The sequence below is a fragment of the Carcharodon carcharias genome, chromosome 15, assembly GCF_017639515.1.
Source record: "Carcharodon carcharias isolate sCarCar2 chromosome 15, sCarCar2.pri, whole genome shotgun sequence".
NCBI lineage: Eukaryota > Metazoa > Chordata > Chondrichthyes > Lamniformes > Lamnidae > Carcharodon > Carcharodon carcharias.
Genome location: NC_054481.1, coordinates 64576047 through 64594079, shown reverse-complemented (window position 1 = coordinate 64594079; position 18033 = coordinate 64576047). Strand labels below are relative to the sequence as shown.

The 18033-nt window shown below is 42.1% G+C and overlaps 1 protein-coding gene across 2 annotated transcripts in view; it reads left to right on the top strand.

The window, feature by feature from the left end:
• Positions 1 to 18033, top strand: part of llgl1 (LLGL scribble cell polarity complex component 1) — a 161706-nt gene that overhangs the window by 125872 nt on the left and 17801 nt on the right. The window contains exons 7-17 of one of the 2 annotated variants that reach the window (XM_041206676.1): positions 1086 to 1215; positions 3926 to 3980; positions 4597 to 4751; positions 5398 to 5615; positions 6146 to 6213; positions 8972 to 9125; positions 11342 to 11446; positions 12259 to 12551; positions 13341 to 13494; positions 14092 to 14245; positions 15132 to 15248. In XM_041206676.1, the coding sequence (XP_041062610.1) occupies positions 1086 to 1215; positions 3926 to 3980; positions 4597 to 4751; positions 5398 to 5615; positions 6146 to 6213; positions 8972 to 9125; positions 11342 to 11446; positions 12259 to 12551; positions 13341 to 13494; positions 14092 to 14245; positions 15132 to 15248 (1603 nt within the window). Of the gene's footprint in view, positions 1 to 1082; positions 1216 to 3925; positions 3981 to 4596; positions 4752 to 5397; positions 5616 to 6145; positions 6214 to 8971; positions 9126 to 11341; positions 11447 to 12258; positions 12552 to 13340; positions 13495 to 14091; positions 14246 to 15131; positions 15249 to 18033 lie in introns of both variants that reach the window. The other variant, XM_041206675.1, reaches the window with a different exon arrangement.

The following is an 18033-nucleotide window of genomic DNA, read 5'->3' as shown; positions in this document are numbered from 1 at the left end:
TTTAATAAATACTTTACAATTTATTATCTACAAATCCCGCAGGAGCTAATTACAACTGGGCAACCTGGAAGTGCCTTAACAGTCTTAGGACTGGTGTAGGTCGTTCAAAGGAGTCACTAAGCAAATGGGGATATACAACCAGCCCGACAACTTGTGAATGTGGAACTGAGCCACAGACTATGCAACATCTCCTGCAATGCCTATCACTAGGGGAACCCTGCACTGTTGCAGGTCCTGCCGAATTCAACAACAAGGCGCAAAAATGTGTCCAGTTCTGGCTGGGCCATGTATAGACTGTCCATGGACACGATAAGAAGATCTACAAATTGACAATCCCCTCACTTAGCAATTCTCTTTACTGACATACTTGAGTCAAATTTTAGTGTTTTGAAAAAAAATAAGTAAATAAATCCTCATCCCTCTTAGTGTTCCTTATATCCTTGACCTCTCTTTCTCTCTTTAATTTTTTCGTTATTATGTTCATATTGTCCCTATAGACCATCGTCGATTCTATTTGTCTATGGCATCCTAAAAGTATGAGCTGTTTCCTTTCCCTTGTACTTTTTGCAGTTTTATTTTTTAAAAAGAGATGCCACTGGTGCTCAAGTCCTCTATGTATATTTCTTGCCCTTGTCCTCACCTGGTTAGTCCACTCAACTTTTCAAAACCTGCCCTATTCCCAACTAGTCTTGTTTTTGTATTGACTTTTCCTTTTTCTAGTTGGATCTTAAACTTCATTGTCTTCCTTATTCATCTACCTGAACTGTTTAACTAATCATGTAACAATGCCCCTCCCCTTGGAGGCCTAGTAACCTATTAACCACTAAATCAAGAGCAGGGATTTTTTTTTGCCTTAATTCTTTCTCTTTCTCTTCCACCACCACCAAACCACCCTGCTAGTGTTGAAGCCAATTGTGCTCTATAATGTCCTGGATGAGAGAGATCAGGTAACTTGGAAAAGAGAGGGAAGCAAACCTGAGGTTAAGTTATTGTATGGCTTGGTAAGTGTCAGAATGAGGTCTGTTGGCACAGTGTTGTGAAATGCATGATGCTGGATAATGATTGAGGTTGTTATCCCATAGCAGCTCGAGAGCATAAGCTGGGAGAGGAGCAGCAGGACATTTGTCAGCTCCCATAGTGATGGAGGCTACATGGTGTGGCCAGTGAACAGTGCAAGGTGCAAGATCCAACCCCTCACCATCTCTGTCCCTTACGGTGAGTACACCAGGATAAGGTGCAGACACAGTTTGATTTTTGCATGTTATGGAAATCCAGTTTATGGGGGAATCAATTGTTTTACATATATTTGTCTTGCTCATCTTCTGAGGCTGGGAATGTTGTAGAAGACTCTGTAACTCCAGGCTTGAATAAATAGCACACAGATTACGTTGATGACTAAATGGTGTGAACTGGTTTTGAGACTGAGACTGAGGGGGAGGAGGCATAGAAAGCTTTAAATGTTTCCATAGGAAAACTGGGGATTGATTGCTGCCATTCTCCGGGGCTGGCCCTGCTCTACACAGGAATAGGTGAATGATTCAGTCTTGGGCAGATGAGCTTTACAGAGAGGGGCTGTTGGGTGAGGCTGAAAACTAACAAGAGGAAACCACTTCTTGGAAGCAACGTTTTTTGCTGTCCTCCATAGAGTGAAAATGTGATTCCCATCCACTTGCCAATTCCCTGTTTCAGGCTGGTTATGCTCAGAGGCAGGTTTTAATGGGAAGCAAAATGCTGTTTTGCAAAAGTAACTAGTTTTGCTGAAATAGGCACCAACAGTGGAAATGTGTCCTGGGATATGAAGGGTTTTTGGAGTAGAAACTGGCCGCTTTGTCCAAAAGTCTAATTTTTTCGACTGTTTTCCACCCCACCACCTGACTTTCACCATATGCTTGTGGAAGTGAATCTAATTCTATAAAACCTGGCAATATAATGGTCTTTCCTACTAACTTATTCTACAAGTTTTTTTGTAGATAAGTACTGCAGCAGCACTTTTTCCTACATCTTTCAGACTTCATTTGGTTATTTAAAAGTCAGCAAGTTCCCTCACCTTTTTGTGTAGCTCATTTTCTTTAGTTTCGAAAACATGAGTACAGCTTCATGTTTGAAAACCATGCTGGCATGATCAAGATTCGTTTATTGCGTTTGTGCTCCTGGGAGTGTGTGCGCTTGAAGGGAGAAATATTTTTGGTGGCTGAATGCCTGTGAAAGGTGTTACTGAAAAGTGTGTCCCCTCACTACTTGGACTATGCAGCTATAGCACTGAGATAGCGGCCACAGGGGATCAATGAATTCCTTCAGCTTTCCCGGACGACTTTCAAGTATTGGAACACTTCACAAACTGTTTCATTGCATTTGTTTCATTCACTGTTCTCTTGTAATAGGGTTCCCAGTGGATCAAATACTCAATGTAGAAAAATATTTCTGCCAGTTTGAGTAATGACTTCCTATTTTTCTTGCAAAGTAACTTTTCTACTCTAAGGTCAACATTTCTATTATTTTGTTGAATACATTTGTACCCCCTGCCCCATTTATCTAACTGGAACTGGATGACTCTAAGTGTTATTTACTGCGCTCATTCCTTTTGTTTTCCTAAACTCTCAGTAGATACTTCTTCAGTAATTTCCCAGAGCCTAAAAATTGTGCAACCTTTAATCGTTGTCTTCCAGTCCTTTTAAGTTGGTCATTTATAAATCTGATTTAGCACCATCTAGTGACTACTTCTAATTCCTCATATGAAAATGTGAAGTTCTTCATTTTGGCAAGTAGAATAAAAAAGCAGAGTATTACTTAAATGGAGAATAGCTGCAGAATTCTGAGGTGCAGAGATCTCTAGGTGTTCTAGTGCATGAGTCACAAAGTTAGTATGCAGGTACAGCAAATAATTAAGAAAACTAATGGAATGCTATCCTTTTAATATGAGAGGAACTGAACAAAGAATTAAAGATGTTATGCTTTAGTTATACATAGCATTGGTGAGACCACATCTCAATATTTTATGCAGTTTTGATCTCCTTATTTAAGGAAGGATGTAAATGTGTTGGAGGTGATTCAGGTGGTTTGCTAGATTAATACCTGGAATGAGTGGGTTCTGAGGAAAGGTTAGACAGATTGGGCTTCTTTCCATTGGAGTTTATAAGAGTGAGGGGCGACTTGACTGAAGTGTATAAAATCCTGAATGGATGTGGAAAAGATGTTTCCTCTTGTGGGTGAGTCCAGGACTAGGGGCACAGTTTTAAAATTAGGCATTGCCCTTTTAGGAAAGAGGAGAAATTTTTTCTGAGGGTCATATGAATCCAGAACTCTCTGACTCTGAAGGCAGGGTCATTGAATATTTTTAAGGCAGAGGTAGATAGATTCTTGTTAGGCAAGGGAATTGAAGGTTATCGGAGGTAGATGGGAATGTGGAATTTGAAATACAAACAGATCAGCCATGATCTTTTGAATGACTGACTGAGCAGGCTCAAGGGGCCGAATGGCCTACTTCTCCTATTTTGTATGCTTTTGCCATTTCCTTTGGTGAATCTTCATTCCTTTGCCTAGGCTTCTGGACTCTTTTTTTTATTAAAAAATACGTCATGTGAGTAATTCTCTATCTCACAGCTCTGTGTCTAACCTCATTGTGGGTGGCCTGCACAGCTGTAACTACACATAACCCCAGTTTAGAAGCACAATAGCCCTGAGCAGACATGAGGCTTGGTTTTTCTCTCACTCCAGCTGATTCCAAGGGGAGGGGCACAAGCTAGGTTAGAAAGTCAGTGAATTAAAGTATCTTTTGACACAAGATTTATTACCCTTATTCTGAGAACTTTGAAAGCACTCTTGAAAGAATTTTGCCACACTGGGGATGATTCTATTGCTAGATGATCATTAGAATATTTGCAAATTTTTGGCACATTTTCTCAGTAATTTTTCTCTTTCCTCTCAGGTCCGTTCCCCTGCAAAGCCATCAACAAAATTCTTTGGAGAACATCAGAAACAGGGCAAGCATCTTTTGACTTATAACACAAATCCTATAGTGACACTTATTCTCTTGCATGCTTTCATTGTCTCCCCTTCCTAAAGACTGGGAAGAAGCAAAATACACATTTGTTCTGTGCACTGTGCCAACATGGGTATTATCTTTGGCATGTCTCATGCTTGTGCAGACCAATTATTCTGTCTTTAAGCAGCTGAATAAATGTTTGTTGTTTTTCCCCTTTATCCCCTCTTCTCCTGTAGGGATTAGTTCATGCTGTCTGGTGCTGCTTGCCCATGAGGTTATCCTCCTTGTATGAGGCCAGGCAATACCTCGGCAGGGCATCCCAATTAAGTCTGCCCATGCCTGAAATGCACCTGTGCACATTTTCTGGAAGGAGTCACTGTGCAAACATTAGGAACCCTTACAAGTTTCCACCCCCACTTTCCCTCCATTGTCTTGGCTAGCTCAGCAGAGACAGTGTTCTGCAGAAGAAGATCTTGCCAATTTGGTTTTGTTCCATGCTTTGTTATGCAACAGATGGGAGACTTCAGTGCATTGTTATATTGGGCGGTCTGTTTGTTTGAGAGATGTACTATGTCATTCTTTTGTTTAATTGTTTTGCATTTGCTTCTCTCCAGGAGCCCTTTTGTAATTTTCAGTGGTGGAATGCCAAGAGCCAGCTATGGGGATAGGCACTGCATCACCATAATGCAGGGCAAGGTCCAAGTAACGCTGGACTTCACCTCACGAGTGATAGACTTCTTCACAGTGCATAATATAGACCCTGAGCAAGGTATTGCTCTCTCTTAATTTGGATGTAGTTTGCTGCTCAATGCCTATATTTTGGATAGGAGAAAGTTAAGCTAGTGGTGCATTGTGCTGCACTGTAAAGGAGTTGGAACCTTGGGAGTGATGTGGATTATTTGCTTGCAGTGGAATTTTGGGCCGTCCATTTCCACATTCTGCAGTGAGTGGAAACCATATTTCTCTGAGGAGAGTGTTCCCCAGGCCAGTGTGATGTTCTGACATTGTGTTGGAATGGAGTTAGTAGGACAATAGAAATTTAATGTGAGTAGGAGGGAGACGGGAAACAGAGGCTAAACACAAGAATATTGTTTGTGGCTGGCCTGGGAAACCCAATGTCCTCGTTGAAAGGAAAGACCTATTGCATTGTGCATTTTTAATATAAATTATAGTATGTTTCCCATAAAAATTCTAGGTTGTCATTTGTGTGCCAGAGTATTTAATAAAGGATCTGCTATTGGTGAAAGCTGAAAGTTCATTGAAGTTGCAATTTAATGTATCAATTCATGCTTCGAAGCACAGTTGCTCAAAACAAGTTGTAGATTGTTAGTGACTTGTCATCTTTTCTTGTTTCTGTATTTCATACCAATGCAGATAGTGATTTTTGAAGTACTTACTTTGTTTCCCTTGAACAGAGTATGACAACCCTAGAGCCCTTCTAGTGCTAGTAGAGGAAGAACTGGTGGCAGTGGACCTACAGACCCCAGGTTGGCCCACCATTACTCCTCCATACCTCGCACCACTTCATTCCTCTGCCATCACGTGTTCCTATCACATTTCCAATATCCCAGTCAAGCTTTGGGAGAGAATAATCTGTGCAGGGAAGCAACAGAACCCTCAGCATTCAACAGTGGTGAGTAACTGAGGCAGAAGGTCATTTGGGCATTGCACAGACGTTTTATTATCCTGCTGATGTCATTGTTGTCATAACCGCGTGTGTCCAAAGATAATTTGAGCACTCAATACCCAGACCAACTACTGCAACCCAGTATTGTTTTTTCTTAGAAGTTGTTAGATGACTTTGCAAATGGCAGCTGGAAGCAGTGGTGATGGACTTTTCACAAATTATCATAGAGTACTGAAAGATGTGGAGCAATGGTACTGGGCTGCCAACAAGGGATGCTTTGCTGGTTTATGGTTAAATATCATGCTGTTCTTTTATGTCATGGGATTACAGAACGTTAGATATTTTTGGTTCATTGAAATGCCTCTTTTCTTAAAACTGCACAAATCAGAAGTCTGCCTTGTACCTAGCCATAATTTTTTGGGTATGGTGGTTTCCATCTTTAATTGACAACCTCAAAGTGCCATTTTGCCTTCGGTCAGCTCCTTATGTACTTGGTAATACAGTAAGTGTGTTTAATGCTAATCTGTATTTTTTAGGAGTGGCCAATTAATGGTGGGAAGAATCTGGCTCCAGAACCTGTCCATAAAGGGCTACTGTTAACTGGGTAAGGGATTTTTCATGCCTATTTCATTTCATACAGATTTGGGAGTTGCTATTAAAATCCTTAAATGAAGCAAACTGGCATTGTACTTGATGTTTAAGTGTCAGCTCAGTTGTATCATGTGCAAATTGACTGCTATATTTCCTAAGGCAAGCTCCCACAAACAGCAATATGATGACCTGATTACCTGTTTTGCTGATGTTAAATGAGGGGTAAATATTGACCAAGACACCAGGCATAACTCCATTGCTGCCCTTAGAAATGGTGACCATGGGATCTTTTATATCCATCTGAGAGAGCAGACAAGATTTTGGTTTAACAGATCATCTGAAGACTGACACCCCCAATAGCACATCACTCCGCTCAGCACTACACTGGAGGGCAGCCTAATTTTTGTACTGAAATCTAGAGCAAGACTTGAACCCACAACCTTCGGTCTGGGTGCTACCTACTGAGCCTGGACTGATTATTTGAAAGCCCTTGAATGCCAGATTGTAACTATATTACTGAAGTGTTTCCTCCAAGTTAGCTGACAACATTGCTTGTTCCATCTTCCTTTGATTTGCAGTCATACTGCATGAGTAATGCAAATTACTTTTGGAAAGTCCTTTGGCTGCTGCAATTACTAAATGTTGTTCTGCTGGAACAAATATTAAATATTCCTGTTCTTTAGTGAAAGAACCAACTTTCACATAACTATCCCTTTTCCCCCATCCTTGAGTTTTGTCCTAGCATTTGAAGCAAAATTTAAGTTGGCTTTTTTTTGTTTGACTAGACCGAACAAGGTTCTGAATAAATGGGGCCTTGGCTAATTCACAAGTTACTCGAGGGCTTATTAGCACTGCAGGGTATGCATCGGAAAGAGGAAGGAAATTCAATTTTTTTTATAATGCAACAGCTGTGTAGTGCTGGTTTGAGTTCTATCTACCATAAGCCATAATCTAAATTCCCTGTTGCTCAGACTAATTTTCAGTGGTTACTGAAAGAAGTAAAAGGAACTTGTATTTATCATATGTTCAATGAATCAAAGTGCTTTACAACCAATAGGTTATTTTTGAAATGGAGTAAAAGTTATGCAGGGAAATGTGGCAGTCAGTTTGCCCATAGCAAGGCCCTCAAACATCAAGTGAATAACCAACTTATCCATTTTTGCTGTTTCAAGTTCAACGATTATTGTTGACCATGACACTTGTCAAGCTCCTGATCTTTTGAACAATGACATGTGAATCTTGTATCCACCAGAAAGGGCAGCCAGGACCTTTGTTTAATATCGCACCTGAAATCACAGAATCTCTCAGTGCAGAAGAGGCCCATCGAGTCTGCACTGACACGTGAGAAACACCTGACCTACCTACCTAATCCCATTTACCAGCACTTGGCCCATAGCCTTGAATGTTATGACATACCAAGTGCTCATCCAGGTACTTTTTAAAGGATGTGAGGCAACCCACCTCCACCACCCTCCCAGGCAGTGCATTCCAGACCGTCACCAACCTCTGGGTAAAAAAATTTTTCCTCACATCACCCCCAAACCTCCTGCCCCTCACCTTGAACTTATATCCCCTCGTGACTGACCCTTCAACTAAGGGGAACAGCTGCTCCCTGTCCATGCCCCTCAAATCTTATACACCTCGATCAGGTCGCCCCTCAGTCCTCTCTGCTCCAACGAAAACAACCCAATCTATCCAACCTCTCTTCATAACTTAAATGTTTCATCCCAGGCAACATCCTGGTGAATCTCCTCTGCCACTCCCTCCAGTGCAATCACATCCTTCCTATAATGTGATGGCCAGAACTGCACACAGTACTCCAACTGTGGCCTCACCAAGGTTCTATACAACTCCAACATGACCTCCCTACTTTTGTAACCTATGCCTCGATTGATAAAGGCAAGTGTCCCATATGCCTTTTTTACCACCCCACTAACATGCCCCTCTGCCTTCAAAGATCTATGGACACACATGCCAATGTCCCTTTTGTTCCTCAGAAGTTCCTGAAAGTTGGCAGTTCTGTCAGTGCAGTGCACACCCAGCACAATACTGAGCTGTCAGCCTCAAACATTATTTGGAATAAGTTACAAGTTCCTTTGATGGGCTCAATGGGTAAAATTAGTGACAGTGTATCTCTGCTACAGAAGGTCCCAGTTTGATCTCTTGTCTGTTTAGCTGATCTCAGCCAAATGACATTTGGATCCCATGCCTCTCTTCAGGAATAGAGAAAGCAAAGACTATCGGCTGGGGTTGTTGCTATTTGATTACTATCTAGTGACTCCCTTTGAAGATGTATGCAGATGTCGGGTGAGATTTGTTGTAGGCTCATCGGTGAGATTTCCTGTCGTCAAATAGTTGTCTAACTTACACACTAATGGCTGAGATACGAGAGCTCAGGCTGAACCCAAACCTGTAATTCAGGGAAGGGAGGAGAAAATTGGTTGGATAAGTATCAGTTTTTCTTTGTAAAAATTACTTGTTGCCCTGGCTGTTGGGTCAGTGCTATGATCTGGCCATGAGCTATTCTCAGCCACTCCTAATTGGGAAAGGAGCAAAATTGTTTTAAATTTGTTCTAAATCTGATGCCTGGGAATTGTGAACCTGTGCCCTTCTGAATTTCCTGTATTGGTCTGACCTGGTGTGGTGAGACACGAGGGTAGAAAGAAGTAATTGCCAATTTCTTATGGTAAATCTGATCTTTACCTTGGATGAACAGCCAGTGCAGCCATCAAATGAGGGCACAATTCACTCATTGGTCCTTTTGCTGTCAGGCATGAGGATGGGACAGTGCGGTTCTGGGATGCATCCGGTGTGTCGCTGAAACCTCTTTACAAACTGACCACGGCAAATATTTTCCAAACGGAGGCAGACCACAATGAGGGTTTTCCACAGTCCGGGGAAGAGGAGTGGCCCCCATTCCGCAAGGTAACATTCTCTGGTTCAACAGTAAGTGGCTGTCTAGTGCTCTGGGAAGTGTCAGTTAATTGCAGTGGAGGCTGTTAGGAGGCAAATTAAATTCTCTTGTTGTGCAATATTCCTACCACAGTACAGAAGGGAGGAGACATGGATGAGCAGTGTCCTCTCAGGACATGATGGTGCATCCCCTAGTGACCAGTATTGTGAACAGGCGCCCTCTTGTGTTTTGATAAATGTCAGGTGGGAAGGAAACAGAACAGGGAGCAGTGGAGTTTGGGGAGTGAGGGGGAGAGGTAGAATTAAACTGGTAGGATAATAAAAGTTATTGGAGTGATCAAAAAAGGGGATTAGACTGGGCGGTATATTAAAGTATCCTCACAAGTGACACTTGCTTAGCAATAACCTGCTCACTGATGCCTAGTTTGGGTCCCGTGAGGGCCACTCAGCTCCTGATGTCATTACTCAAACATGGACAAAAGAGCGGAGGTGAGAGTGACTGCCCTTGACACCAAAGCTGCATTTGACGGAGTGTGGCATCAATGAGACCTAGCAAAACTGGAGTTATTGGAAATCGAGGGAAAACTCTCCGCTGGTTGGAGTCATACCTAGCACAAAGGAAGATGGTTGTGGTTGTTGGAGGGCAGTCATCTCAGCCACAGGACATCACTGCAGGAGGTCTTCAGCCCAACCATCTTCAGCTGCTTCATCAATGACCTTCCTTCCATCATAAGGTCAGAAGTGGGGATGTTTGCTGATGTTCACCATTTGAGACTCCTCAGATACTGAAGCAGCCCATGTCCAAATGCAGTAAGACCTGGACAATATTGAGGCTTGGGCTGACATGTGGCACGAATGTTACTTGCCACTTAAGTGTCAGGCAATGACCTCTCCAACAAGAGAGAATCCAACCATCACCCCTTGATGTTCATTGGTATTACCATTGATGAATTCCTCCACTATCACATCCTATGGATCACCATTGACCAGAAACTGAACTGGACTAGCCATATAAATACTGGCTACAAGAGCAGGCCAGAGACTAGGAATCGTGCAACGTGTAACACACCTCCTGATTCCCCAAAGCCTGTCCACCATCTACAACGCATAAGTCAGGAATGTGATGGAATACTCCCCACTTACCTGGATGAGTGCAGCTCCTACAACACTAGAAGCTTGACACTGTCCAGGACAAACCAGCCTGCTTGATTGGCATCACACCCACAAACATTCACTCCCTCCACCACTGATGCACAGTAGCAGCAGTGTGTACCATCTACAAAATGCACTGCAGGAATTCACCAAGGCTCCTTCCAAACCCCCGACCACTACCATCCAGAAGGACAAGGGCAGCAGATAGATGGGAACATCACCACCTCTCCATGTCACTCACCATCCTGACTTGGAAACATATCGCCGTTCCTTCACTGTCGCTGCGTCAAAACCCTGGAACTCCTTTCCTAACAGCACTGTAGGTCTACCTATACCACATGGAGCACAGCAGTTCAAGAAGGCAGCTCACCAGCAGCTTCTCAAGGGCAACTAGGGATGGGCAATAAATGCTGGCTCAGCCAGTGAAGCCCACATCCCATGAATGAATAAAAAAGAGGAAAACCCTTATGTCCTCCTACATTGCACCTTGTTCCAATGGGCCCTTTGAGATGAGTTATCCACTCCCAGCAGGTGCCATTGTGAGACATTGAGTAAAAACTTAGTGAAACTTGTTAAATTCAGCAGAGAGGCTCAATGTGTTCTTATAATTTAATAATGCATCAGGGAAACTGGCTAAATCTGGATTTGCAAGATGCCTGAGGGCAGGATCATGGAGAATTGGCTAATCCCTTGGATCATATCTATAAATTTGATTTAAAAACCAGTTAAGGCTCTGATAATTTTGGTGTAGCACAGATCTAGAATGCAGTGAATGATTTGGGCAATTTGTCAAAGAGCACTTTATTTCTGTAGCTATACAAAAATCTGCCCTCCCCTCTGCAACCTCCCCCAACCCCAGTAACCAAATCCAATGCCAGCCTGAAATTGATACTGCTGCTGCATACAAAATTCGATGCTGAAATCTCCGCTTTTAATGGAAGTTTGTGATTTGCACGAAAGATTCAAAAGGATAATCGAACACGGGAGTAACTTTTCAATGTCCCAGATCCAAGTGTCTGGGAAGGGTTCAATATTTATTTTAGTTTGTTTCAGTTGTGCTATCTGCCCTCTTGCAGGTTGGCTGCTTTGATCCCTATAGTGATGATCCCAGGCTGGGAATCCAGAAGATTTCCCTGTGTAAATACAGCAGCCAGCTGGTGGTTGCTGGCACAGCAGGACAGGTACCAAAATTTATCTTTTTTGCCTTGCTTTGTAAACTACCAAGTTGCAGCCACACTGACTGGGAAGTGAGCTGGCTATGGCATTGACTCACTGCATCCGATTTTAACTTTGTGCAAGTGGTGGGCTTTGAATGAGTTAAAATCAGGCCCATTGTTTCTGATGTTTGAGTCTCCTTAGCTTGCTCAGTTAAGATACCCCTTCAAGGCCAAGACTCCCGACATAACCTCATTGAGAAGGATGAAAAATTGAAGAGTCAGTACTCCTAATGGCTGGGAAAATTGAAATAGAGGACTGGCTGCTGCCTTAACCTGTGGATGATTTGTAGTGAGAAGAGAAATGATGTAAAATAATTATTGAGGAGACTTTGATTCTAATTTTCATTTATTAAAATTGGTATACAAATCCAGCCCAGACTGATCTATTAAAAGATTCCTCTCAGGCTGCAAGATTGCCTCATATCAGGCAATCATTTCCTTAGACTCTGGGACCAAAGTATATACTGTCTTTATAAACTGGCTCCTAATAATAATCCTGCTCGAGATCACAGGTTGATTGTTTTGGGGATATTGACCCTGTTGCCTTGTGGTTAATGGTGAGCTGGCACTGAGGAATTCTTCTTCTGGAGAAGAAGCTTCTCCCAGGTCTAACCCATGGCGCACCAGAAGCGAGAGCTTGATGCTGACATTGGTCATCGCAACTGGGTAGTAGAAATTTCCAAGCACTAACATCCCTCACTGAGACAAAAATTGTTTTTTCTTTAAAAATGTAATTGAACAAAGTTGATTTTATTGTGTTTTTTTTTAATTCTCAGGTTCTAGTTATGGAATTTAATGATGAAAAGTCTGAACAAAAGATAAACCTCTCTTCAGCTGACCTCCTTCAGGATCGAGAGGGTTTCACATGGAAAGGCCATGACCGGTTGACCCCAAAAAGTGGCCTAGTCAGCTTTGTCCCTGGTTTCCAGCCATGCTTCCTGGTTCAGTGTATTCCACCAGCTGCTGTGACAGCAGTGACTCTACACACTGAATGGCAGCTTGTGGCGTTTGGCACCAGTCATGGTTTTGGCGTCTTTGATTACTACAGACAGCAGCCAGTATTAGCCAGGTGTGTGCTGGGGGTCTTCATGTAAATGGGATTATTCCGGTCCTCCTACCCCTTGCCACAGAGTCTGTAACTAGGAAAAAGCACAAAACTGCCTGCTGATGCCAGTTAGTCACCTCCATAACTTGGTGCCTTCCTTCAAGCATTCTTGTCAAAAAGGACTGTTCAGAATTTTGTATCAGTAGGAAGTGATGAACTATTTGAGCAACTTAATTTTGTTCCTGGGTTTCCCACAACCCTATTTGGATTCCTTTTGAAAGTTGTTCCCAGAGGAATCATTTATCATACTTTGAGCATTTATTTATCACTCTCCTTGTCTGCCATTCTTCCTTCCTCCCTCCCTGAGGATGGTGACTGGTGGATTGGACCTGACCAACAACCCTACAATAACATGTTCAAGAGGCCTTCCATGTCAGACAGTGGATGTTGGAAATATAGCTGAACCCTAGAGTAAGTAAAGATGGACATTGAAACTGAGGTTAACTATTGAAACATACTTAATGAACCATTGCAGTCCATCCTATTAGCTGGAACATATGATAGAAGTATTGTGGGATACATGTTTTATAGACAGCTCTCTTGTGTTTGCTGTTCTGATCAACCTCCACACCCTCCCTGCTCATTTCGCACCTACTGCAGAAAAGTTGAATCTTATCATTATGCTTCTGCCTCTTAATCTTGAAGCATTTCCTTCCTACTTTTCTACCTTGCTTTCCTTCACCTAGATTTGTCACATTTTCACTTCTGCAGATCAATAATGTAGCAATTTGATGATGTTTATTTGATCGACAGGTGCACACTACATCCAAACGACTCTCTGGCAATGGAGGGCCCGCTTTCCCGTGTGAAATCACTGAAGAAGTCATTACGTCAATCATTCCGAAGGATACGAAAGAGCAGAGTGTCTGGGAAGAAGCGGCTGTCTCCTAGCAGCCCTGCCAGCAAGGTACTGCTCCTGGAGGCAGAAACTGATACATCTATGCAGTCTACCACTTCAGCCGAAAGTACATTTAAACTTTGCTCCCGCTGTCAGACTGTGAAGATGCTCCATGACAGAATGGGAAAGTGTTTCCACATTTTTACCATTTCCTATGATGGTGTCATTTTTGGGAGGAGGGGGGTGGTGGGGGGTGAAATAAGACCATTTTAAAGTGTAACTGAGAGATTCTTTAAAACTGGGTTTCACTTCCTGACTTGAGTATTCACTCATTCAATGCTTTTACAACAGACAGCAATATTGCACTCTCAGGTGGAAAAGTGATGCTTCTCAAATGTAACTTGTGCAGTATAATTTAATCAATCGTAGCACAAGATTTGATTCTTGCCTCTTAGTTTGATCAGATTACAGGGGTGCAATGTAATGTGAACCTTGGTCTACATCTGGTCTTAAACAGGATATGACTTTTATATCCAGGCGGTGGTCTTAACTCAGTGTCATCATTAGACCCAACTCAAGCAATTATTGGTCAGTCCTCTACTAGATTGAGACATGGTCAAAACAAGGCATACATGGATTTGATTTTAATCATCTCCATCACAATAGGTCCAAGAAGCAAATGCCCAACTTGCTGAGCAGGATGGTCCACGTGAGGTGGAGGTGACTCCAGTACAAAGACGGATAGAGCCACGGTCTGCTGATGATTCTTTGTCGGGTGTTGTGCGCTGCCTTTACTTTGCTGATACCTTTCTACGAGATGGTGAGTACCGCTTTCGATATGTAATTTTGGAGGTGTTGGTGCAGGGAGAGCATCTAGTTCTGTTGAAGGGTCATGAGGACTCGAAACGTCAACTCTTTTCCGCCGATGCTGCCAGACCTGCTGAGTTTTTCCAGGTAATTCTGTTTTTGTTGTAGAGCATCTTAATCCTGTCTTTGTCAGGTCAAATAGAACTGTTGAAGCACCAGTGCCTTCTATTTAATCTACATAATCCAATGGTTAGCCTGTCGTGTGCTTTCTTCACACTGAGGGATGCGATCACACTTGCTGAGCTGCAGGCTTGTGTCCCAGTACTCTGATCCCAACTGCACAGTTTTGGGGAGCCTGGCACCCCCCTCACATCACAGCCAACTTCTCATTGCAGAGTGGGCGAATCTCACTATTAGTGCAGGCTTGGAGTCGGCTGCTATATTTTTGGCTGCCTTATCCTGAGATATAGTGCATGCAATCTTGAGAAACTGGACAAGCAGTGTCTTGCGATAATTAGAAAATATGGAAATACCAAAAATCACCTGAAAGCTCTTAATTTTTATTTGTAAGAATTCGAAATGCAGTGACTAAATTAACCAGCTTTTTAAAAACAGTGTCATTATCACTGAATTTCCATATTTGATTCTTTCTTTGGCACTGGTTTGTGTATAATTCCAGCCTCACTAAGGGTAATTGTGTAGCAATTTTTTTTAAAATTTTGGCCTGAGCAAGATAGGCAGCAGGTGACTTATTGGTGCTGATCTATTCTTGCTTGATATGTAAGGCAGACTTTATTCACTTGTGCTCTTTCCTACATTAGATTGGCACTCCCAGGCAGCCGTCACACTGCAGTGGTCTGTTCCTCATCTCTGTGCGTAATGTTTTTATTCTCTTTTAGCCACACACCATGGCCCAACAATGTGGGCGGGAACAAACGCTGGGTCTGTTTACGCTTATGCACTGGAGGTTCCATCCAGAGAGAAATGGACGGAGAAATCCGCAGAGGCAGTATTGGGTAAGATTTGCACTTTACAGTTCCTGTACTATTGTTGATTCAATCTAAGTCCTATTATCATGGAACAAGCTATTTAAGTTTTGAAAGCCACATTGAATTTGCTTCCTCCACCCTTTCAGGCAGTGCATTCCAGATCATCACAATTTGCTGTATTACTCCAACTCAGGCCTAACCATTTATTTTATAACTTCCTTATTTATACTGGGGTGTTTGTATGTTTTTAACAGCCTTCTGAACTTGACTTGCCACCTTTGAAGATTTGTTTACGTGCACCCCTTCAGAATTGTACTATTTAGTTTATATTGCCTTTTCTATTTTTCCTACCAAAATATATCACCCCTTCTCCTGTTCTAAATTGAATCTGTCACGTGTCTGTCCATTTCACCAAGTCTGTTTACATCCTGCTGTGGCCTGTTACTAGCTTCCTCATTGCTTACTCCAGTTGAGTTTCATGTTATTTGCAATCTTTGAAATTGTGCCCTGTGTACTCCAGATCTGTCATTCAATATATATATTTTTAAAAAGCATCTCTAATACTGACCCCATGAGACACCACTATATACTTCTGTCCAGTGTGGGAAAATAAACAGTGATGGATTAACTCAGGAACAGAAAGGAGACCAATTTTGTATTCATGCTGTCCTTGTCCCTTTAATTCCATGGGCTTTAACTTTGTCAACAAATCTATTAAGTGGTATTTTATCAAATGTCATTTGAAAGTCCATATGTACATCAATTATTTTCATCCACCATTTCCATTACTTCAATAAAGAGCTCAGTCAAGTTAATATATCATAATTTGCTTTTGCTGGCTTTCATTTTATCCCCATGGCTTTTTTTACTTAGTCATTTACTGCACAGAAGGAGGCCATTCAGCGCATTGACTCTATGCCATCTCCCTGCGGAACAATCCAGTCAGCCCCAGTTCCCTGCTTGATCCCCATAGCCCTGCAGATTAGTGTCCATCCAGTTGCCTTTTGAAATCATTGTTTCCACCTCTACCGCCCTTGTGGACAGTGGGTTCTGGGTCATTACTTGAATCACCATTAGGTAAAAATGTTCTTTTTGAATGGATTGGGTTATGGTTGTTTCTCTTCTAATGTTCTTATTCTGTGGATTTCTAACTGAGAACTTTGGAGTGCAGTTTTCATATTAATCTTGACACCTTTAAACAGGTACCATTCCTGGTGCGGGAGTGGTGCAGTAAGTAGGGACTGTGCCAGTTTTTCCCCCTCTTCTTTCCTCTCCCCAATATTGCTAAGTTCTTAATCTCCACCTATTCTGTTCTGGAGGTAAAACTGGTAAGGTGGTGGTGAGGAAGACAAACTAGGAATAGTTAGCCTGAGGTTGTGCTTGTGTTCCTTCCAAGGTTTTGTTTGGTGGGGAATGAGGGGTAAGGGTGGAGAAGAGAGAATGTTGGAGAGAACAGACCCAGGGTGAATAGTGGAAATGTAAAATTTTGCTTGAGGGAATCAATATTTATGCAAATCACAATGAGCATAGATAGCATTTCTCCCCTTGGGACTAATGACATAACACTTATTTAAATGCCAGTTTCATTTCCTTGAACATAAGTTAATTTTAACTACTTTGTTTTGTGCTTAATGGTACTGTTGAGTGTGGGGAGGGGAGATGGGCTCTACCTACTATCTGCAGTTTACTGTGCCTGAACTTCGTGTAAATGACCTGATTGCATGGCTAAGTTATCCTCTTGGAGGACTGAGTAGCTGAGGCTCTTCTGCTTAAGAACAAAAGAATTAGGAGTAGGCCAAATAGCCCCTCAAGCCTGCTTTGCCACTCAATAAGATCCTGGCTGACTTGATTTGGGCCTCAACTCCACTTTCCCACCTCTTTCCAACCAATACCCTTGACTCCCCTATAATTCAAGAATCTGTCTATCTCAACCTTGAATATATTCAATGGCTTGGTCTCCACAACTCTCTGGATAGAGAATTCCAAAGATTTAGGCCCTCTTGTGAGAAGAAATTCTTCCTTTTATATCTTAAATGGACGACCCTTTATTCTAAAACTACGACCCTGTTTCTAGATTCCATTGTGAGGGGAAAATTCTGTTGGTATCTACCCTGTCAAGGCCCGTCAGAATCTTGTGTTTCAATAAGATCACCTCTCATTTTTCTAAACTTTTGTGAGAATAGGCCTAACCTGCTCAACCTTTCCTCATAAGACAACCCCTTCATCCCAGAGATCAACCTAATGGACCTTCTCTGAACTGAATCCAGTGCAAGTATATCCCTGCTTAAATCAGGAGACTAAAACAAATGCAGTACGCTAGGTGTGGTATCTCACACCCTATACAGTTGTAGCAAGACTTCCCTACTTTTCTGCTCCCATCACCAACATTCAATTTGCCTTCCTAATTGCTGCATATACAATGACACTCAGACTTCTTTGTAATCTCTCTCTCTTTAAATAATATTTTGCTTTTCTATTCTTCCTAATAATCTCTCATTTTCCCAATTATACTCCCTTTGCCAAATTTTTGCCCATTCACTCAACCTGATGTTACAATCCCAGACTAGGTCCCAGATCAGACCCCCAAACTTTGATACAATCCCGGACGAGATTCCAAAATTTATGATCCGGTTAACCATTTTATTAAAGTAGACAAAATTTGAAATCCAAGTATTTACTAAAAGAATAAAGCCACAAGATTCTAAGGTTTTAAACAAACAAACATTTTTACTATACAAAAGTCAGCAAAGCCAACCTATCCGTATTATACTCTAACATCCAGAATTAATGAGGTAAACATGAATAGTTCCAT